General features: G+C 38.2%; 1 protein-coding gene across 4 annotated transcripts in view; it reads right to left on the reverse strand.

The window, feature by feature from the left end:
* Window positions 1-23,870, reverse strand: part of LOC141430279 (protein phosphatase 1 regulatory subunit 16A-like) — a 39,865-nt gene that overhangs the window by 8,603 nt on the left and 7,392 nt on the right. For all 4 annotated transcript variants that reach the window (XM_074090905.1, XM_074090907.1, XM_074090906.1 and 1 more), the window contains exons 3-8: window positions 22,628-22,779; window positions 16,361-16,809; window positions 15,453-15,578; window positions 14,175-14,250; window positions 13,384-13,519; window positions 11,446-11,563 (exon numbers count right to left, since the gene is read on the reverse strand). In XM_074090905.1, coding sequence (XP_073947006.1) covers window positions 11,446-11,563; window positions 13,384-13,519; window positions 14,175-14,250; window positions 15,453-15,578; window positions 16,361-16,809; window positions 22,628-22,779 — 1,057 coding nt within the window. The remainder of the gene's footprint in view (window positions 1-11,445; window positions 11,564-13,383; window positions 13,520-14,174; window positions 14,251-15,452; window positions 15,579-16,360; window positions 16,810-22,627; window positions 22,780-23,870) is intronic.

A 23,870-nucleotide genomic window follows, 5' to 3' on the forward strand; every position in this document is an offset into this window, starting at 1 on the left:
ACAAGACATACCCGATACCGCAGACCCAGCACCTGCGGCTCCTTGCGCATGCGCCGCAAATTGTCATTAGTCAGAAACATTATATCCAAAGACATAGTCACTCAACGGAATTCATAAAGCAAACACTGAACTGCGCGAAATTAAATCCTTTGCGTAAACAAATCGCTAACACTTTATGTGAACATAAAGGAAGAGTTGAAGTGCGAAGGGGAACTTTTGTATATCATAATGCATGTCGAGAGGAATGTGCGTGCGCGCACGGCCGGCGCGGACTGAGCCGCGGTGGTGCGCGAGGGAAATCGCATGAAAACTTAGTGAGCCGCGGCGTCAATCAAGCCACCACCGGAACGATGCTACTCGCTATTATTAATTTAACACATCAACAAGCTGGAGAAGGCTACGTTTGTCGTTGAAGAGGGTTGCGACGGCTTGGTATGTTTGGGCAAGTAAAAAGCCGGGCAAGTGCGAGTCAAGGTCGCGTGGAGAGGGTTCCGTACGATAAAAGACTTATTGAATATTTATTTCTTTATTTGTCAATAAATAACCTCCTTTTTTTGAAGTCGGTACAGCGCTACAATAAAAAACAATGCGCCGTAAAATTCAAATTATACAAAAAACACACGCAAAATAATTACAAATAAGCGTATTTAAAGTACACGTTTTTTATAGGTTTTTCTGTAATGTAAGAAATACTTTACCTATGTATTTATTTCAAAATTTCAATTCAAGTGGTTTCGTAGACAAAGCGAATGGTAAATTTTCGTTTATTTTATTAAATATTTAAAGCTATACCTGCACTTCACAAGATATCACACAAAATATATGTAAGATTCATTTGAAATTAATCAATCGCACAAGAAAGTTCACGAAACTTTTTTCTTTTATCTTCAGACTAGCTTTTTCCCGCGGCTTCGTCCGCGTGTAATTCGGTTATCGCACTTTGTTCCCTCGGGAACTCTGCTTTTTTTTCGAGATAAAAAGTAGCCTATGCCACTCTCTGGCCCATAAACTATCTCTACGCCAAAAATCACTTCGATCCGTCGCTCCGTTTCGAAAGACGGACAAACATTTACAATATTAGTATAGATTTCCCCCCAAATTGTCAATTCACTTATTTGCGTAAACTATTCGTGTTTGAGCAACACAAATGTATATGTACCCAAATTACGTTCGCCAGTACGCCAAATTTCAACTTAATTCTGTGACAGACAGACACATGAGTGATCATTTAATTTATTGAATCAGGCGTTACTTTGCGGAGGTTTTAGTTCATTACATGAGTGATCTTTTAAGGGTTCCGTTTTGTCACTTAAATATACGGTCTCTGCTGAGCTGCGCGTCTGGCAACGCGCCCTCTCCGGTAAGCTGTAAAAGCCATCAGAGGCTAACATCAACAGTCCATACGAAAAAAAGATATACGGAACCCTATAAATTTAGCAAAGGATTTATATTCCTTGCTTGGCTGCGCCCGCATTTGTAAGCCTTTCGACTATGCCAATATGAGGTCTTAAGCGTTATCCAATTTAAAACGTAGGTATTAAAATATTTCAGAGTTTGTTCTTGTTCATATTGCATTCAAGTGGAAAATTTCAGTAACTTTACGTTCCCCAATGACTCGAAGACGGTTAGACCGATTCAAAAAGAAACCTTTTTAAGGATATATTTTCTACTTGGTTTCAGTGCCATAGACATAGGATCTGGTGATGGGATCCTGGAGAAATCGAAGGAACTCTTCAAATATTATGTGGCCCCCACCTGTTTTTTTTTTTGGAAATATGTGAAGTTGCTCTTGAAAAGCACGATTTAAACCGGTTTTTTTTTTAAATTATTCAATTCACTATTGATTTTGATTTCGCTGTTAATTACCTTAAAATTGCAATTTGTTTGATGAAGCTGCATTAGTTTTCGAGGTAGTACTACATTTTATATTTAAAACCTGAAATTCTTGCCGCATTTTATCCTAATCATATATTCTATTTAAGGAAGAAAACTAATCAAAAAATTACTTATTCGCTGTAAACATGGTGAACGAATGAATGAATAATAAATCGTCACTACTTCTAAAAAAGCTCGTATCTCAAAATCGATTATTTTTGAGTGAACTTTATGAACATTATGTCAAGATTCATATTTGTTAACGTATTGATTTCAGATACGAGATTTTTTCAAAGTAGTGACGAAATACTGCATTTACTGAGTGATATAAATAAACAATGACCCCATGCTGAGAGCACGACTAATAGGTACTAATTATAGTAAGGTTTTGACCTAAATTTGTATTGTACGATGCGATTGTACTAACAGCTCCACGTCTAATGAACGTTGATGCAATTATGAACCGAGTGCAAATGGTGAACACCAATACCTTGGTCCAATAGGTTTAGATGGCAAGCTAGCACGATGATCGTGACTGCACGACAAACCAACAGAGCACTGGAGTATAATACTAAAATAAGTGTCCATCATCAAGTTTAACGACTATAATGACAATGACTCTATTACGCATTTCTTGTGTACCTATCATGTGATGCCGTTTCAAACATGTTTTAGTCTAGAGCAGTGCATCCTCACTCTATATATTAGAGTACTTCGCCGCCGTTTTCGTTTGCAGGCAGTAATTTTCTTTTTGGCAGTTGTAACTCGATAATATTCGCCTGACCCCGAACTTATTTAACACGCATACCCACTACTTTATATCTGGACGTGGGTCACCAGCTTTGTTATTTTAGATTTTATTTCAAAATTCTTAAAATTCTGTGTTCAATTAACAATTTGTACTTTATAAAGTACATTCGGTCGTTATTCTTAGTGTGAATTGGTACTTCATAAAGTACGCGAGAGCTCAGGAGGATATACTCTGCGGCGAGTCGGCTAGTAGGTGAATACAGAAGTTGTCAAACGCAGTGTCAAATCTGCTACAATACAATACAATTACTCTTTATTGTACACCAGAAATAGTAAGCGATACAGAAAACAGTAACTATTATATAATCTGCGATGTGATTAAACAGTAGTTCCCAAATTGTGCATCGCGGCGCTCTCCCAGAAGCGTCACGTGACGAAAGGTACACATAAGTCACGGCAAGCGTGACTTTAAAAGGGCATCGTGAAACAATTACAAAGGAAACAATGGTGAAGGAGGTCGAAAAAAATTGGGAGCCCCTGGATTATGATGTGTTTTCATTGATAATGTCATTGTAAGCTCGCCTACCCTTACCAAAATAACCTAGTTTAGGAGTATGCTATACGTATTATGTTGCATACCTAAAATTTTGCACCTCTCAGTCGCTTTAGGTTAATATGCAAGTTTGTGTAAATAAATAAAATTATCCTAAATTAATTGAGAATTATAATCATTAATTGAAATTAATCTAATGGGGAAGACCTTTCAATTCATCTGACTGGGGTACTTATAGTCTAGCCAGAGACTAGAGTACTATATCCAGGTAATATAAATCCCAATGCCTCCTAGTAAGACAAGCCTAGAGTTGTTAGTTATTACGCTTGCCCTGTGCGGATCGGAGCTTCACAAATAGGTACCATTGGACTGTTCGCAGGTTTCCGTCATCAAAAAACTTAGAAGTATAACAATTCGTATATTAACTACCTACGCTCTAACTAAAAGGCCTTACTTAAAACCTAAGACATAAGTGTCTCCTTAAAGTGCTACTCCATTACTGGAGGTTGGCCGTTAGCTCTGAAAATCTATCCGTCTTGGTCTTGAACCATCCGGAACAGTTCCCTTGCACTGCTGATCCAAGTCCACTCCCTTATATTCTACAGTCATGATTTCTTCCGCCTTCTAGGCCGCCATTTTCCCTGTATTTTGCCCATCAATATTAGCTGCAGCAGCTGATATCTGTTATGGCGCAGCACGTGCCCGAGATATTCAAATTTGCGCTTTTTGATTATGTGCATTAATTTCCGGGTTACAACAGCACACTGAAGCCGATATCAGTGTATGGATAATTAATACTAATCGCCAATTATGTCCCGCTTTGAAATTAACAGAGAAAGTAAAGCGATAAAATTTAAACGAATTACGAGCAGAAAATTCCAGCCAATATTAGCGAACAGTACTTACACGAAATTACCCTAAGTATCGCAAAACACGCAGATATAAATTCATCAAATATTTACGGTTATACACACAACTATTACAAGTTTCTGAAAACATTCGAAACTGGGCCATTTGTGGATTATTTTAAGAAAAAAACTTTTGGTATTATATTGTATGTATGTAAACTCTTTAGTGAACAAAACAACAACTTTGTCCACGATAAACTTAGCTTGTTTACTAGCTTTAAAGAAGAATGAAAATACCTAAACCTACGCAATAATATCTAAGATAATAATCAATAAATAAAGAAAACCTACTATACCTATAACTTCCGGTAAGTTTTTACTCATTTTCAGAGGTAAGAGTTACTTGAAATTCGGTATGCATTTGTAAATTGGATTACAAACACAGGAAGCAAAAAATTGCATAAAAGAATATTTTTCTAAACAAAAACCCATGGTGTAAAACAAATTACAGTAGAGTTAAGGCGTAACACTATTTCGAAACAATTAACATGGTACTTCGGTAATAAGCGGGTACCTACGTAATGAAATGATTGTTGTTCATATGCCGTAATTAACCTTATTAAGATTTTAATTTACACTATACCGACCAACGAACTTTTACTTTCGTCCCTCTAAAAACTCATTTTTGTAATTATAATTGAAATTAAAACAACTCAGAATCAACTGCCAAATATAGGTTTTTATAATGTCTACAATAAGTTAGGTTTAGTCTTCTTTTTTAGATCAATTTAATCGTTACTATGTATATACTGGAGACTAAAAATAACTCGTCTTATTACAATACATTAAATTGTAGTTTCATGCAAGTAATCATCTTAGTCATTACATTCGCATGCACCATTTGAGCTACGATTGTGTTGTTTAGCTAGATCTCACATGTTGAATGAAGTATAAAATAATGAGTTTTTATAAGTAATACAAATCGTTAATTATCTTGTTCTTAATAACGCTTACTGGTTGACCTGAAACTGGATGGCCTAGTGGTTAGAGAAACTATGAAGCTTGAGGTCCCGGGTTCTATTCCCGGCCGGGACAGATATTTCTATGAATAATACGAATGTTTGTTCTCGGGTCTTGGGTGTAAATATGTATTTATTAAGTATGTATTTATCTATATAAGTATGTTTATCCGTTGCCTAATATCCATAGTACAAGCTTTGCTTAGTTTGGGACTAGGTCAATTGGTATCAAGTGTCCCATGATATTTATTTATACGTATTATTACCCAGGATGTTTAGGGCGTACATATATTATATTTAAGCTCTTCGTCAATTTAAGCAAAACCTAAAAATAATCGTTACACAAGATTTACTTGTCACTTTATTTTATGAAACTGTAATATAATAAAATACTTTCGTGACATTGACACCTACCTCAATGATAAGTACGTAACTTCGAATGGTCATTTGATATTTACACATTACTTACAACTTTCATAATATTTATTAAAATAAGCAATAAAAATCCAATTTGCACGACAAAATGTACGCAACGGTTAATGCAACCCGATACTTAGCCTACGAGTTTCTACATTACGACACTCCTAATCGCTAATCTATGAACCTAGATAATGCAATGCCTAAGTTCTATTACATATTGCACTTGCAGTAGGTACAGTTATTACTTGCAGTACATCTGCATTAATATCTACCACAGCGGAGCGTGCAAGAAAATACCGGACATGTCCTATCGGCTCTACAAATTAATAGAGTCGTATCAGATACTTATGCAGATGCGTTACTGTCCAGGTATGATTTGTAAATTAAAAAAGCCGTCCAAGAGCGTGTCGGACACGCCCGAAATAGGGTTCCGTAGCCATTACAAAAAAATTAAGTGATATTTTTCTAAGGATTTCGTATTTTATACGGAATCTTCCAAGTTTAGGTATATTTTATACCTTAGGCTGCTATTTAAGAGTTAAACTACTAATAATACTCAAGCAAACTTAGCCGTTATAGTTTTCCTTGAAAGTTTGATATACTTACTACCATCCTGGTTTTTTTTTTAAATTTCCACCCACCGGTTTAGATTTTAGAGGGGGGTGGATTAAGAGGGTTTATACCTGCTGAGCTGGCAACGTTGCATTTTTGTTAGTTTTTCTCGATTATTCCATAAAAATTGAATGAAAATTAATAATGTTGTCTGATAGAACCCTTCTTAATATGTGCCTACTCCAATAATTATTCGTTATAGACTTTTATTTTCTTTAAAAAGCGGTCATAAACATTAATTCGTTTTTAAGGAATATAAAAGTCTATCACAAATATTTGGAGTAGACACATTAACTATATATTAAGAAGGGTTCTATCAGACAACATTATTAATTTTCATTTAATTTTTATGGAATAATCGAGAAAAACTAACAAAAATGCAACGTTGCCAGCTCAGCAGGTATAAACGCTCTTAACATATAGGCTACTTCTTATCCCGATATTACCACGGGATAGAGATAAAATCTCGAAATAACAACCGCTGGGCTTAGAGTCATGAAATTTGGTATGTAGGTAGCTGGCCGTCAGGAATAATACATAGGCTGGTTTTAATTCCGACATTCCCACGGGATAGGGATAAAAATCATAAAATCTCGAAATAACAACTGCTGGGCTTAGAGTCATGAAATGTTGTACAGTTGTTCTTAACACAACCTCATTGAAGATCACGATAGAAATTTTGGGATTTCCCAGGGGATTTTTTATAAATCCCGTAATTTCAATTGTAACTGCCAGATAGAGTAGTTTACGCGTGCGAAGTCGGGGGTAAACTCTAGTGTCAAATAAAACATGACAAGCACACAAAAACTTCTTCCTTGCTTTGATCGAGTTAGTAAACAAGATTCTTACCTAAAAATGTACAGGAAAATACCAATCCAATTTTTAATTTGAGGTATTTATTTTAAATAAGTATTAGATTCTACGTGTTAATTAAATAGTGCATTATTAATGTTATAAGCGATAGTGATTATTTGAACAAATCGAAGAGCGGCCATACTCTACCTTATTATACACTTCAAATAATTTGCTACTTTCGCTCGGAACCCGAAACAAAAAATCGGTTTTCTTTTTCCTTCTCATTTGAATCTCCAGGAAAACGAAGAAATCCGACGAGTCCCGAGAGACATTAACATTCTCGTTGTACTGTACTAGTATATTGAAGCACGGTTGAATGAAAATTAGTCTTTGTTTTACTAAATGGTAACGCCACTTCTCGGCAAGAGCATCATTGCTTCTAGTCCGGACTCATTAGTGTACTGTCACGCGCAGCTGGCCAAAGCATCTCTACACCTTGGTAAAAACGTAAGCTATAGCGTGAGCCGATCTAATTAATTTTTATGGCTTCAGTAAACATATCCGTACAGTATTTCTAGTAAAGAATGTTAAGATTATCCAGGTTAATTGTTATATTAAATAAATGTTGATTAGAAATAGCAGTCTATAGTTTTTTTAAGTCTACAAATGGTTGTATTTACAACGGTGTTATGTATGGCCTAGATTTCATTATAGTTTCGATTACAACCTCTACAGTAACTCACCCGCGTGGCGGATTTGCTCAATGTACAGATAAATAATGGAGATAACCGCATAACTCATCCGGGCTGATATTGTTTAAATTATACCGCGTTAATTAACATAGCACGCCCCGCTGGCTTACCTAAACCTAAACAGTTTTAAGCAATTACTTAAAAACAACAGCAAGTATTAAGCATTTTAACATACAGAAGTAATAAAAGTTATTTTAATTGAATGAGAAGTTTACATTCTTTTTTCTTTAATGCGTAGTCGTTTATATGCGAGCTGGTGCGTAAATTACTACAATTTGTATTATAATGTGGGGCAACTATGCAAACTAATCGCACGATCGCACGATTGTCAGTTAGGACACCTATTCGAGTTCAATATGTTTGATCGCGCGTTTCAAACGCGTTACAATTCGCGCGAACCTACGATGATCGCGCATTCGCGTTCTATTAGGACGATGCCTAATGGTTACATATTTGAATATCGAAAGTTAAAATACCTACGCGTAAAATGTCGATGTTCAAAATATCGACAATAAAAATATCGACTGTATCGAAATATCGAAAATTAATAAAACGAAAGTTTATATTGTCGAATGGTTAGATAACCTACGTCCAATATATCGAAAATATATTTATCTACAAAAGTGTCATCGAAAGATATAAATATCGAAGTCCAAAATATCGAAGTACAGAGTATCGAATATCCTATGTATGAACTATTACGTGACAGGGTCGACGGAGCTCCGCTTCGCGAAGCTCCTATTGCGCTCAGTTGAGGCGCTTTGCGCCTTGACGCAATACTAACCTAACCTAACCTATTGAGCACAAATTACCAAAAATATTTGGTTCGGTTAGGTTAGAACTGACAAATGTCACAAAAGTAGTGTGTGACAACGCTCTACGAATACGCTACCGATGTGCAATATTTATGGCCGGGAACTGCACAACACTTACCCCTACTTATTAAAGCATCCTATCTCAAGCATAACGTTATATATAGCTTGTAATAACACTGATTTTTATTTTGTTTTTTTTTTTATTTTTTTTATTCGATTGGATGGAAAACGAGCAAGTGGGTCTCCTGATGGTAAGAGATCACCACCGCCCATAAACATCTGCAACACCAGGGGTATTGCAGATGCGTTGCCAACCTAGAGGCCTAAGATGGGATACCTCAAGTGCAAGAATTTCACCGGCTACGCGGCTGTCTTACTCTCACCGCCGAAACACAACAGAGCAAGCACTGCTGCTTCACGGCAGGGTTAGCGAGCAAGATGGTAGGCCCAAACATGAGTCGTCACGTCGCAACAAAATTTCCCTTTCGCGGCGAGCACTTTTTTCGCGCCCGTAGTTTTTCCATTTCCCGCGTGAAAGTCGAAAGCTGAATAATTCCCTCGTGTCTGTCATGTCATGACGTATTTAGATTGTTGGTATCACGAGATGAATGTGAATGTCAATTATGATAATGTTAATTACGTGAGCTCAATGTAGCGTGGTATGTTTACCGCGTTGATTGCTGGGATGGGTATGTTAGTAATGCTGCTTTTGGTCTAAAGAGCGTCTTGTATTTTAGAGTAGCACTGGTCGCAGACTAGGTGCCGTCAAGCGTCAACGAGTAGTAGCCTCCCACACTCGCGCGCGATTCGCGGCGCGAATCAAGATGCAAATAACGGAAAAACTGCCAAAGCACATGTTACATCCCCAAATCTAAACCAATATGCGACATTAATTAAGATCACCATTTCCATTGGTGAATTTCAATTCAACTAATACATAGATCTAACAGTTCACGGAAGCAAAGCCGAGGGTAAAAAGCTAGTAATATTTATAATTTATAAGATTTTTTGTTTCACAAAATAAATGTTTCATGTTAAATAAAACATGTAATCTGTTCACTTTAAAGGACACTAACAAATTAAAATAAAATAGGTAGGGTAAACCAACCATACAGTAATTGGCCACGGTAGAGTAATTGCCCACTTTAATTAATCAAAAATTTACAAAGAAAAGTGGTGATAAATCAAACCAATAACGTGCTAATTATATTAATCTAGTCGCTTTCATCATAAAATTATTTGTATTAAGTATTGTTGTTTCATATAAAAAAAATCAAGTGGGCAATTACTGTAACATGGCCAATTACTGTATGGTTTACCCTAACACTTTTTATAGTAAATGTCTTAGATTGCTAACATTTTTCAATGTTTATTGAAATTGTATTCTGACGGCCGTGTGTGGGGGGACACAGCTCACCCGTTTTTATTAGTATGTTAAAGGCTATCCAATGTCACAATCGGCTCAAAAACTAATAGATCTCCCGTACTTACTTACACGAAATCGAAATTGCGTTGCTGGTTTTTTATACCTACGAGGCCTAACTAAACCATGCAATGCTTTCTTGTACAGTCGACTAGATAATGCCAATGTTACACTACAAACATAAGTATACACAACCTTATTGTTAAGTCAATAAAGTCGTGTACCTATACATATTTTTCTAGCTTTTACCGTATTGATATCTTTGTAGTACACTGTACAATATGTTCATAATGAAAATAAGGCCAAAAAACAGTAAGTGCAAGAAACAAAGCCAATAATGGCAGAAATTATACTAAAGAAGAACATCGTATTTTTTAAGTCCCGCCAATTACTGCGAGTTTGATCTACACTTATAAAAGTGAAACGAGACTAACTGACAGTTTGTCAGACATTGCACAGGCTAAACCACTGAAACTTAACATTATATTTAGCAGACATGGTACCCACCCTGGCTGAGTATGACCATCAGCCAATAAGTGGTCTATCAATTTTTAAAAAAGTTCCTATCAAATAAATATGTCGCTAAAGTCGAACTTGCAAACGATTATCAACTTTAGTGTTGAAGACCACATATTAGGCTGATGGTACCTATAGTTGTCCTATTGTTTATTGTTGTTGTGTTGTTGATATTGTTGTTGTATCCTATTGTCTTTGAGGTGGTAAGAAAGGATTTTTGAAATCCCCACGGAATAAGAAATTAGCTTTTTATTTCATCCTCGTGGGTAAATGGGTCGTAAATAAATATAAACTAGTTGATGATTAGTATTACAGTCCTTTTAAGCTTAAGTTCTATACAACAGAGTTAATTTTACAATGCAAACAACTATGTACACGTCTACTGGTTAGCAAGTTGTACGGAATTTTCTAAAATGTCATGAAATTTTAACTATATTACCCCGGTTCAGAAGTGATAACTTTTTAACACGATTATGTATGTAACGGAATCTTTGAACTTGATTTTCTCGTGCCTTGCCGTGCTTGTTTGAATAGTATTAGGGTGTACTTTGACCAAAGGTAGTTTCCATGGTCTGATGATGGAGCAGTTAGGTAGTTACCATTAAAGCGTCTTTATTATTATTAAGTATTTTTTATTCAAACAAAAGCTATGGTATATTAATCGGCAAGGTTTCACAGTTTGTCAAAACACGCGTGTATGCATTATCGGCGACACTCGTTTCGTATTCGTTTCGTTTCGTTTCCTTCCGCTCGAGTCTTAATGAGCTAACAATTTCAGCTCATTTAGACTCCAAGTGCCTGCCAAGCACCAGCAGATGGTAGCGACGAAGACGACTTTCAAAAATCCCTAATTAGTGTTTTTATGTATGTAATTTTTGTGTCTTTTATGTATTTTTGTTGTGTATTTTATCGTATAATTTGAATTTTACAGCGCATTCGTTTCAACTGTAATGCTGTAATTTTTTATTGATAAATAAATAAAATAAATTAATTTAATGGATTGGTGACACTTCATCCTGTTTGTTCTATTCCGTGAATTAGTTGGTAAATGACCTCTACTCTCTTACCTGCATATCGTCGTCGACGACAGAATCGAAGGTCTCGCGGAGTCGCGCCTCGCCCCGCGCGTCCGCTTTCGCCGCCATTTGCTTTTCCCGCAGCGAGGTCCGCCGCACTGACCGCACGCTGAAATGGGAATGTAGCTTTAAAATCCACAACAAAAACGCCAAATAGCACCAAATATAAAATATGAATCCGCAGTAGTGGTCTATTCATGGGAAGTGCAAATTAATCACAAAAAAACGGTAATTTTTTTTGGTAAAAAAAACTGTCGTCAGTTGCGATAAAACCTGCACCGTGTAAAACAAAGGACACACACACAAACATTACGCCTGTATTCCCAAATGCAGGCAGTAGGCAGAGCACACGAAACGTTACCGCTTCGGAGCCACTTAGCAATTTTATGTTTTCAGTTTGACGAGAACGGTACAATAGTGACAGGTTGCTAGCCTGTCGCCTACGGTATACATTAACCTATATCCTCAGTCGCCTCTTACGACATCCATGGAAGAAACGGATAACAAAGGAAATACCGAAAAAGCAAAATCGCCGTGTCAGTCATGGAAACGGTGACGCAGAATCTGTGCTCATTACCATCTAAATACATGATTACCTATTGGTTGCCTGGTACTTTATGGGTCAATCAACTATTTAGGGGCTGATTCACGATCCATTGATTAGTGTTAACTGACGGTTAAATTTGATGCCGTCTCTATTTGTTTTGCTCGAATAGACGGAGACGGCACCACATTTAACCGTCAGTTAACACTAATCAATGGATGGTGAAACAGCCCCTTAGTGTATGTTATTCTGTCCCGTAACTTAGGAGACATCAGCGATACACTAACTTTGTTAGCAAAATGTTTGCAATAAATAGCTATTGCTATGACTCCATCCCAGCCTATAAACGTCCCACTGCTGGGCACAGGTCTCCTCTCAGAACAAGAGGGCTTGGGCCATAGTTCCCACGTGGGCCCAGTGCGGATTGGGAACTTCACACGCACCATTGAATTGCTTCGCAGGATAGTGCAGGTTTCCTCACGATGTTTTCCTTCACCGCAAAGCTCGTGGTAAATTTCAAATGTAATTCCGCACATGAATTTCGAAAAACTCAGAGGTGCGAGCCGGGGTTTGAACCCACGACCCTCTGCTTGCTGCTGGCGATTGCTATGACTATTGTTAACAAAAGCTATTAGCATGCTTAGGAGAAGATCCATGAAGGAATTGCTTTAAAACTGTCGTCACAACTCTCAACTTTTAGTGGATCTACCCCATAAAATCATTAGGTTGGCGCCGGCGCGGCGTTCCTCCTGCTCGGCCTGTAGTCGTGCGATGCATTGGCTATTTTTCCATTAGCGTCCGGCATCGGCACGGCACCGGCATGGCCGTGCACCAGCACCGGCGCCGGTCGATGCCGGTTTACGCCCGGTGAGTGGTACAGTACTGACACGGACTTCAGCGCAATTCATATACAACATGCAGTTTTGCCGGGCCGGCATTGAGTGGGAAGCTTTCTACCGGTATATAAATTTTCATACATTTTTTTTATTCGACTGGATGGCAAACGAGCAAGTGGGTCTCCTGATAGTAAGAGAGCAGCACCGCCCATAAACATCTGCAACACCAGGGGTATTGCAGATGCGTTGCCAACCTAGAGGCCTAAGATGGGATACCTCAAGTGCCAATAATTTCACCGGCTGTCTTACTCTCCACGCCGAAACACAACAGTGCAAGCACTGCTGCTTCACGGCAGGATTAGCGAGCAAGATAGTGGTAGCAATCCGGGCGGACCTTGCACAAGGTCGTACCACCTGCAAACACATTTTTACTTCCCTGGCAATCGGCGCCGGTGACGGGCCGGCTAATGGAAGAACGCCTATTATCAGCCAGAACAAGTCCATTGATTAACAAAGCCCCCCCCCCCCTCCCTTTATACGGCCACATACCGACTGCTGCTGGCGGTGGAGGACGAGCGTCTAGCGCCGGCGCGGCGCTCGGGCGCGTGCGCGCGGCGCCTGTGCTCCTCCTGCTCGGCCTGTAGTCGCGCAATGCGCACGCGCAGCTCGCCCTCCTCACAGATATCTGCATGAAAACATACAGATTAATTAGGGTTTCTGCGACAGGCTATATAGTTGGCGCTAGCTAATGTCATGAAATGGAAAACTTAGATAACTGCGTCGCGTTTGGGATTGTTTGAGTAACTAATAAAGCCAATCGCAAGCAAGAACATAAATGTCAAACGGACTTCTCGATACTAACGCCATCTAGCAATATTTCGCCTGTCAAGAAACCATCATTAGGGTTGCTTGAGATGTGAATAATCGCTAAGCCGCGTATCCATTAGAGCAGCCTCAGGCCGAGCACCGCGAGCCGAGCCATATTTTGTCGGTTTTTGGCCGTGCTCAAAGGAGCCTCAGTCTGAGCCGTGCCTTTGGCAGCGTCTCCACTTGCGCGGCCTCGGAGCGAGGCTGCCTCTAGTGGATACGCGGCTCTAGTTTAACGGTTTAATTTTGCAATTTTATAAATAATGTCGGCGCACAAAATTGTGGACGACAACCGCACGAGGGCGCTTTCTCATTTCTAACAATCGCGACTTACGACAAATTTTCAATACCGCCACAAGATCACGCAGTTTTTCTTTTATTTATGTTATTTATGCAACACATGAATCACGAAAGCTGTTTTCTTGTTGTCTTATAAATCTTATAATAATCATAATAATAATAGTAAAAATTACCTGCTGGGGTCTCATCGTGTTTGTTTCTGACATTGAGATCAGCTCCATATTGCACTAATACTTCTAGTACCTCCAGCTGTAACAAAACGGCAAATAAGTAATTTAATTATTATTTTTTTATAAACAATGATGGTCAAGTGCCCAGGTAGCAAGGCAGAGGGAAAATAGGTGTAAAGGCTCATCCCGTCTTAAATTACTTATCTAAGCGTTATTCGCACCAAAAGTTCACGGATTATTCGCAGTACTTCTTCTGACAATACAAAAAAGGAGAATTTATTAGTATGAAAAGAAAATAATTAAAGGAACTACTGCGAATAATCCAAGTTCGCTCCCTGGTAGTAAAGTATCTAGTATATATCAAAAGCAGGGCCGGATGAACCATTAGGCAGAATAGGCAACTGCCTAGGGGCCCCGCTTCGGCTAGGGGTTCCGCGCGCGCACTAAAGATATTGAAAATCCTACTAAGTAATATTATAAATGCGAAAGTTTGTGAGTGAGTATGTTCGTTACTCCTTCACGCTGAAACGGCTGGACGGATTTGGATGAAATTTGGTATGTAGATAACTCGACTCGACATTTGGAATAAAACATAGGCTACTTTTTATTCCCATATTCCCACGGGATAGGGATAAAATCTCGAAACAAGAACCGCTGGGCTTAGAGTCATGAAATTTAACATGTTTTTTTTTAATTTAACATCAATGAAAACCACGATTTAACTTTCGGGAATTCCCAGGGGAATTTAAAAAAATCCCGAAATTTCAATTCAGCTGCTTGATCCAATGATTTACGTGTGCGAAGCCGCGGGTGTTTCATAAAGAAAAAATATATATATATGTTTGAGAGAATTAATGAAAACAGATTGACAAGGTAGATCTATAAGACGAGCGTGAATGGGAACGTTGGAGGAGGAATGCCTAGACGAACGTGCCACGATCAAATCGAGGACGTTCCGAATAAAGGTCGGGTCAGGAGTGCTCTAAACCGACATGCATGCATGAAAAGATTGATGAATGTAGAGGAAGCGAGTTGTATGCCAGGATCGTAGCAAGTGGAAGGATGTAGTCTCTGCCTACCCCGTTGGGAAAGAGGCGTGATTTTAAGTATGTAAGTATGTATGTAAAATATGCTTTCGACGCATGCTGTCAGATTTGATTGAACTCGAAAAGTGCTGATGATCTTCAAATGGCTGAAAAGAGGTCCCGAGAATTATGCATTGCGTTGAGGCCCGAAATGGTTAATCTGGCCCTGACCAAAAGACATAGTTCAGATACGTACGTGTCCCCAGCAAGCGGCGGCGTGGACTGGTTGCCACGAGTCGTGGTCCACCACGTCGGTCGACGCTCGATGCTCCAGTAGAAACTCCACCACTTTTAAATAGCCGTTCGCTGACGCGATGTGTAACTGAGGATAAAATAAGATAGACGTATAAGTGACCAGTTTCAGAGGAAACGATACTAAAGTCAAAGTCAAAATATCTCTGTAACGTTAGGCTATAACAAGCACTTACGAATTTCAAAAAAATCTACCACCGGTTCGGAAAAACCGTTTTAGACTTTTTTTTAGATTTGCAAGAAAAATCGTGCAAGTTGCAATACATTGCGGCACTCGATTGACCACTACAAACTCGTTGGCCTTACGGCCTCGCAATGTAATGCAACTTGTACGATATTTCTAGCAAGTCTAAACTCAGCTTAAGACCATATTGTCTAACACATTTGGAACCACAATTGCTTTCACCACTTCTTTCTGTCACAGAGTAGGATGAGGGTAGAAAGAGATGGTGAATGCGATCGCGAATGTCAGAGCGTTCGACAATACGGCCACTGATTTATAAGTTCATTAGACAAGTCTTTGCATTCAGAGAATTAGTTTCGGTACAAGGGAAAGTGTAACATACATTGATGCTGACATAGTCAATTTCATAAGTATGTAAGAAAAAAAATAGAAAGCTTTACAAAGTTTTACCTTCGTCAAATAAAAAAAAGTTTTAATGTATAGTGGCCAAGACACTGGTTAAGGGTGCGTTTCCACCAGAGATGTGCGATGATGTGTTGCGAGGAATGTGTTTTTATTAACCAATAGAAACGCTTCATTTACCTCGCCTCGCACAGCTCTGCTCTGGTGGAAACGCAGCCTAAGACTTCTGTTTTCTTTTTAAGGCCCTGAAAAACCAAAAAGCTTACCAACGTAGCACCCTGACTATCCCTAGGCTCATCCAAATCCACGCCCTCCTTCGCGAGCTCCGCTACATCCATCAGCATCTTCATTTCAGTCGCCGCTCGCGTCTCATCAATCAGCCTCTGCGTCACTCCCCTCGCCGCCATCTCACTCTCGATCGCATCTAGAGTTCTCTCTTCCTCACAAATATCATAAGGCATATTCCCATCACCGTTAACCGCTAGTAGGTTAGCGCCTCGCTGTATTAATATTCGCACTAAATTAAGGTTCCCGCAGGTTGCCGCCGCGTGGAGGGGAGTCCACTTTTCGCTGTCTTCGGCGTTAACGTTGGCTCCATTGTCTAGGAGTAGACGCATCATTGCCTCGTTGTTGTCTATGCAGCATTGGTGTAACGCTGTAAGGCCGTCTTCGTTGGTTGCGTCGGGGGTCACGCCGCGTGATAAAAGGCGACGAACTGGAATAAAAGATTAGATACATCGATTACTTACTTACTTATTAGTATTCTACTTATTTTTTTTTGCCAAATCTTGCGACTACTGTCAAAAGTAATAAGACTACTAATAAGGACGCGTAATCCATTAGATCGGCGGTTGAATCGGATTTCCGAGATTTTAACAAATTTCCATGGGAATTCCCATAAAGCACATCGTGGTTTTCATCGACGTTGCAATGCCAAATTTCAAACCATACGGTGGAAATTTCAATATTTTATCCCGATACCGTGGGAAAATCAGGGTAAAAAGTAGCCTTTGTGTTATTCCAGACATCCAGCTTTCTACATACCAAACTTCATAATTATAAATCTGTCAAGCCGTTTTAGCGTGAATGAGTAACAAACCCAGAGTAACAGCCAACTAATATTTTAGTCTAGTAACTTTTTTGTGTCTATTTTGTGTGACTTTCCACTCTTCTGTGGCCCGGCGGCAGACCAGTGCTGGTTTTCAACCAGCGATATGCTGAGCCGGGACTTTTTTATTACGGCAACACTACTTATGTATTTTTTTCTAACCTGTGTAATGTGTCACTGCTGTTATAAATAAATTATTTTCTTTCTTTCAAACATATACACACACACACATACTCGCAAACTTGGTAAAACGTTGTAGCGTGTAAAAAAAGAAAATTATTTACAAGTTATCATTAACTTCACTTCACGATTGATTAGTTAGTTTGCTTCAAATCTCCAGTTATTGAATTTACTTGAAAATTAACACATGGTGATCCGCTGACAAGAACTGCCAGCAAAAAAAAAAGTATTAAAAAGGTTTCTTATCTAAGAAATTTGTCGATGAAGTCGGTGAGTTCCATCAATATTATTTACTACAAGGTCAATCCAAAGCTAATGATTAATCATAAGTAATCACCATGTTAAGTCATCTACGGAACTAAGTATATAGTTCAGTACTTTGATTTAATTTCATATCTCAAATCAAAACAGTTGAAAAATAATTAAAAATAAAATAAAAATAAAATTAATAATTATTAATTCAATTAAAACGAAACGCTTGTTTTTAATTGTATTAACAATGTTTTTTTCCAAGACTAACTCATACTTGATCGGTTTTCAGTAGTGATATGCAGTAGGTATTTCCTCTTACTCGTATTTTAAGGTTTGTATGTGTAACCGTTACGGAGATAAACGTATCGTTTTCGATCTATCTCGATAACTTTTAAACACACAAATCTCAAACTCCGAATGGTAATAGACATAAATATGCTGCAAATTAAAAATAATAAAAATCGGTCAAGCGTGAGTCGGAAATAACTTGTGATGTATGGTATTTTTACGTAGGGACCTTACGTACGGAGCCCTCGGTACGCGATTTCGACCAGAACTTGACCGTTTTTTCCTACAACTCACAGCTATATATATATTAACATGTATCTGTATCTAATAACTTTAACGAGCAATTCTTGTACATACCTATATTTATTTATTTCGGGAATCTCGGAAAGGGGCCTAGCGATTTCGGTAAATTCGGTAAGTGGGGGTTTGCGCGAAGGAAAAATCGATCTACATTAGTCTTATCTCTGGCAAAACGCTTATTTTTAAGTTTTAGCACGAGCAAAGTTCGGTTGCCCAGGTAACTTTATAGTAATCTTAAAGAAAAAAAACGTATGTGTAAAAAAGTGAAAGTGACAAGGAGATTGTGTCATAATAATATGACACAAGGTCCAATGTCAACAAGATAATATTTTACTCGGTGCATAAAATACACAGTTTTTAATACGTGTAGATGTTGATGTGAGTTGATGAGGCATTATTTTATCACGTCATAAACCTATTTATAAGTCTATAAGATAATGTCTTAAAATAACTCGGTGGATTGTAAGATTACAAAAGAATAAACCTATATCATTCTTTATCAAGTTCATAAGAGATGTATGTAAAATTTTAAAGTACATAATGTTGGCTTCACATGTATAGGTAGGTATACATATTTTGTAGTGTCCGACCGAACATTCGTTTTCGGTTAAGATTTCGGCGAGTTTCGGCATTATATTGGACATTCGGTTTAGCTTCAGTTTTCGCAAGTAAATTGCATAAACTAGAACCGAAACTGAATCTGTCCGTTTTTATGGGGTGTTCTAAAGTAATTCGCGTCGTGATAAGTGGCTCCACCATTAAAGGATCAGCGTTTTTTTGTGACTTCACATCACAGATATATTCACTATTTCAGATTTCATCATCAATTTCTACTATTTTTGTAACTTTTGTGTGTAACTATTATGTGTGTGATGAATATTTTTTTTCATTTATTCATTCAATTTGTCGTATAACGACATGTTGAAACTCGCTTTCACGTAAAACCCGCATCGAAATCGATCCATCCGTTTGAGAGCTACGATGCCACAGACAGACAAACAGACATTAGCGTCAAACCTATAACATTCCTCTTTTTGCGCCCTCGAATAAAATTTCGGCACACAACGAAATTCGGTTTCGGTTGCATACACGGTATACTCGTATATTACTTCGTTTAAAAAGCAGCTGGTCTAAGTAGGTACCCAAGTGGTCTAAGAAGCAATTGGTCCTAGTCGTTTTTTGTCGAAAACTTAAAAAAAAAACATAGGTTAAGTTAGATAAGAGTTGCGTCAGGGCGCGAAACGCCTCAGCCACGCGAAATAGCAGCGCCGCGTCCGTTGACCTTGAATCAAAGAATTTTAGACCACTTGCTACTTAAACCAGTTGCTTCTTAGACCTCTTGCTACTTAGACCAGCTGCTTTTTAGACGACATAATACTTACCCACATATACTAGTTTCGGTCCCACACTAATTATCAGTAATCAGATAAGTACAGGTAATAAAAACAGATTATTTGTTACCAGAAATTACCATAGTTTTCCATGACAAAAAGATCTCGCCTTTGTAAAATGTTGTGCAAGAAATTCACGGCAAAAATAATAATAAAATTGGTCAAGTGCGAGTCGGACTCGTACATGAAGGGTTCCGTAAACAGTTCAGTAAAAGTTTTTCTTAAAATTCTTCTAATATAAGTTTTTTTTGCTGACTGTACTGTATGCCCCTGGTTACCTAAGTAATCGACAAGACGAATCAAACGAGTCCGAGTTATCACAGAGTTCCTATGGTCACCAGCTAGCTTTTATCATCAGATCAACTCCATGTCATAATAATATTGCAGTCATAGAATAAATGCGTGTAAAATTTCAGCTCAATCGGTTGAAGATATCTACTTCAAATTTAAGTTGAAAGATTTGGCGAGCGCTTTATCAAAGTTGGCTTCATTGAGGTTTGTGGTTCATAAATTGCTTCATTAATTTTGCCAAAAACGATCTCCCACACAATCCAAAGATCACTACGCAATTCTATTAATCGACGATGGACTTTTATAAAACATCGTTTAATTAAAATCTAGCACAAGGTAAAATATTCAGACAAACGTTTAAATACTCGACGTCGCCTGACGCAGGACTTTCACTAAATTTAAACTGACCAACAAAAACGACATTTTGTATGTATCAGACAGTCACTATATTATATTATCGAAGCTTTTATAAAACATCATTAAAATCGCAAAGGTAAATATTCAAACGACAAAGCATACTCGGTCGCCTAGCAACCAAAAAACCCTGAAAAAAACACGTTTTTTGTATGACGATTGACGACCCCCTTTAATTTGTAACTTTATTTTTAGTATTTGTTGTTATAGCGGCCACAGTCGTACATAATCTGTGAAAATTTCAAGTGTCTAACTTTTACGGCTTAATAGATAGAACCCTGTGACAGACAGACGGATAGACAGACAGACAGACAGCGGAGTCTCATTAGGGTTCCGTTGGCACCCTTTGGGTACGGAACCCTAAAAATGAGTAATATCCAATTAAATGAGTAAAAATTAACATGTACAGGTCAATATATGTACCTACTATATTCTAAAAGCCGAGCTAGCACACCGTTTACATGTCACTGAGCAATTTATGTTACGAGCTTGACACGAGCGGGTAGCGGGGCGGGCAGCGAGGCAGACAGCGGGGCAAGCAGCGTCAAGGTGAGCGTTTTCTCTGTTCATTGCATGTGCTGCCTGCCAGGTGTTGTTCGTCTCAGCTACGCAATAAACAGACCAAGCTCTCTGCTCCTCTACCCGCTAGCGTTCGGTCCGCGGCCTTACTAATGTATGTAGTAAGAAAGGGATATACTGATCGATATAACAATCAACGTTGAAATTATAATTAAAACCAACAACAAATTTAAAAAAATAGCTTTTCTTCTTTCATAAAATAAAATATAGGTTTAGTTCCGTTTTTATTGCATGTCTATCTTTGATGTTCAAATTAAAAATATTAAAAAATACTTTTCAGACATCGTTGACGTCATATACCGACAATAGATTTATTGTCAAACGTAAATGGTGCTAGATCCTATCAACACTTTGATCGTAAAAGCGACCTACGGAATTCCGCGTCAGATGGAACTTCAGATCAACATCAAAAGTTTCATATGTAAGTATCAATTTCTGTATAAAGTATAACATAAAAAGACAGTAAATCATGTTCTTGTTACCCTTTTGTCTCTTCTCTTAGAAAAAACCTAAATAACTTAATACTTTCTCACCCCAGTGTATTACGATAATAAACTAAACATGTCATTAGACATATTCATTAAATAAAATTAAGTATGCTAAAATCTATAAAATCGTGACTCAATCCTGATGACGTAGAAACGTAAAAACAATCTGAAACTAGTTCTACACCATAACATAGTAGGTATCGCATCGTACCGGCCTATGAACTACACCGTCTTGCAATCTAAATGGATATATCTAGTCAGTATTTTCCTCATTTTCTTAGTAATATTATAACAAACATAGACAAGCTCAAGTATCTTTTCTTGGGATAGCCTCCTGATTCCTACGGATAAATTTCCATATCTCACTGTCAAACTACTGATTTTATACATACTTTTGTAAAGTATACCGTAACTAGCATACATTAAAAATAACAGAATTATAGTTAAACAGATAAAGTAAACCTAGCTTTATTACGGCGTATACCTAGTGCCATCCACGAAGACGCGTGATTTTGTCAAAATTAGACATTAATGGCATTGTAATAAGAACCACGGCACGCGTCATCGTGAATGACTCTACCTATGTATACATAGCAAAATTGCAATGAATTCTTGAAGCGTTATGTCGCTCTTGTACAGGACTGGTAGAACAGTGAGATATTATAGACGACGGGATGGCCAAGTGGTTAGAGAACCTGACTTCGAAGCTTGAGGTTCCGGGTTCGATTCCCGGCCGGCGCAGATATTTGTATGAATAATATGAATGATTGTTCTCGGGTCTTGGATGTTTAATATGTATTTAAGTATGTATTTATAAGTATGTTTATCCGTTGCCTAATATCCATAGTACAAGCTTTGCTTAATTTGGGACTAGGTCAATTGGTGTCAAGTGTCCCATGATATTTATTTATTTATTATTTATTTATTTATATTCAATGGTGTGTGTGAAGTTCCCAATCCGCACTGGGCCCGCGTGGGAACTACTGCCCAAGCCCTCTCATTCTGAGGGGAGGCCTGTGCCCTGCAGTGGGACGTATATAGGCTGGGATGATGATTTATTTATATTAGCCCCATAGGCTAGTGATCGACACTAATTAGTCCTATTGTGAGCACGCACTTACTTCTGCAAGTCGAGCCAAGAGGCGGCGTTCAATCTCGTTTGGACTGTACTGTGCCAATGCCAATGGTAGTTACTGGAAGTTTTCTAAAGTAATTTTTAGGTAAATAAAACATTCAATATACCTTCTTCAATATCATTTCTGGCAGCAGCCTCTAGGAGCATGACGCTATCGCTGAAGTAGATGTTCCGTTTGGTGCTCTTCTCTCGCTTGGCCCGCGACCGTAGCCATTCTTTCTCGCGCTGCTGCCATAGCTTTAGCTGCTGCATGCGACGCCTGAAAAATAAATAATTACAATAAATGTAGAATGGACTAAATATATTCCTTATGTAAACGCTTGATACGCAACATATCATGACGAGCAGCAATTGATAAACTGGTAATATGTCAAGCGTTGAGTATCTATTGGAAAGACCTAATTTGCTCGCCCAAAGCCAAAATCCAAAACCAAATATAAATTCATAAAAAATACAAAAAGATTCCAAAAAACCAATCTTGATTTGATTGCTTAGTAACGATATCTCTTGTCCGGGTGAGCGGTTAGTTCCAATGGAGTGCCGAAAAAGTTTCTTGATGAGGGCTACGGCATAGATGTCGCTAGCGTCACTGCTTAAGTGGCTAAATAAGAAACAAACAAGCTGAGATATGAGGTGCATAGGGGAAATTCGTGTCGGTACCGTTGACCATCAGTGGTGTAGCGGTATAGCACGCGGTACGGAATACCGAGGACCTGGGTTCGATTCCCAGTGATGGTCTTATTTTTCTGGTTTTTCTGTGCATCTATATTTCAGTTTGTATTTTCAATATAAATTCATAGTTGATGTGTCCGAATTCCGAAATCCTTTTTTACTAACCGGTGCAGACTCAGATTTATTTACGTAATGTAACCGGTCCGCGAAACGTTAACCGCGCCTTGAATATATGAATGGCCGTTGCATTAAATGCAAAAAAAGCGGATGAATGTTGGCACGAGATATCAGTCGTCTTGTTATTTTATAATACGCATGTGGCGTCATTTATGTCAATTATCATAATATTTTTCGACACAAACGCGAACTCCGTGACAACTCTTTTAAAACATGTGTCAATTAAAATACGTACAATCGTTGCGGACAAGGTGCTTTTAAATATGAAGGTAAACAAAATCCTACTGTAGAGGCTGTAACGGGGCATGGGAACTGTGGTACAAAAAGGGTACAAACTAACTCAAAAGAATGTTAAATGACCAGTTTTACGGTTTCAACGTCAATTTCGCACAACAGACAACATTTTAAGATAATGTCCGTCCGATAATGACCGTCTGTAAACATAGGTAATCGGTAATAGATTATATCGCCACTTTCATGCTTTGTTCATTGACGCTGAAC

The sequence above is a fragment of the Choristoneura fumiferana genome, chromosome 8, assembly GCF_025370935.1.
Source record: "Choristoneura fumiferana chromosome 8, NRCan_CFum_1, whole genome shotgun sequence".
NCBI classification, from domain to species: domain Eukaryota; kingdom Metazoa; phylum Arthropoda; class Insecta; order Lepidoptera; family Tortricidae; genus Choristoneura; species Choristoneura fumiferana.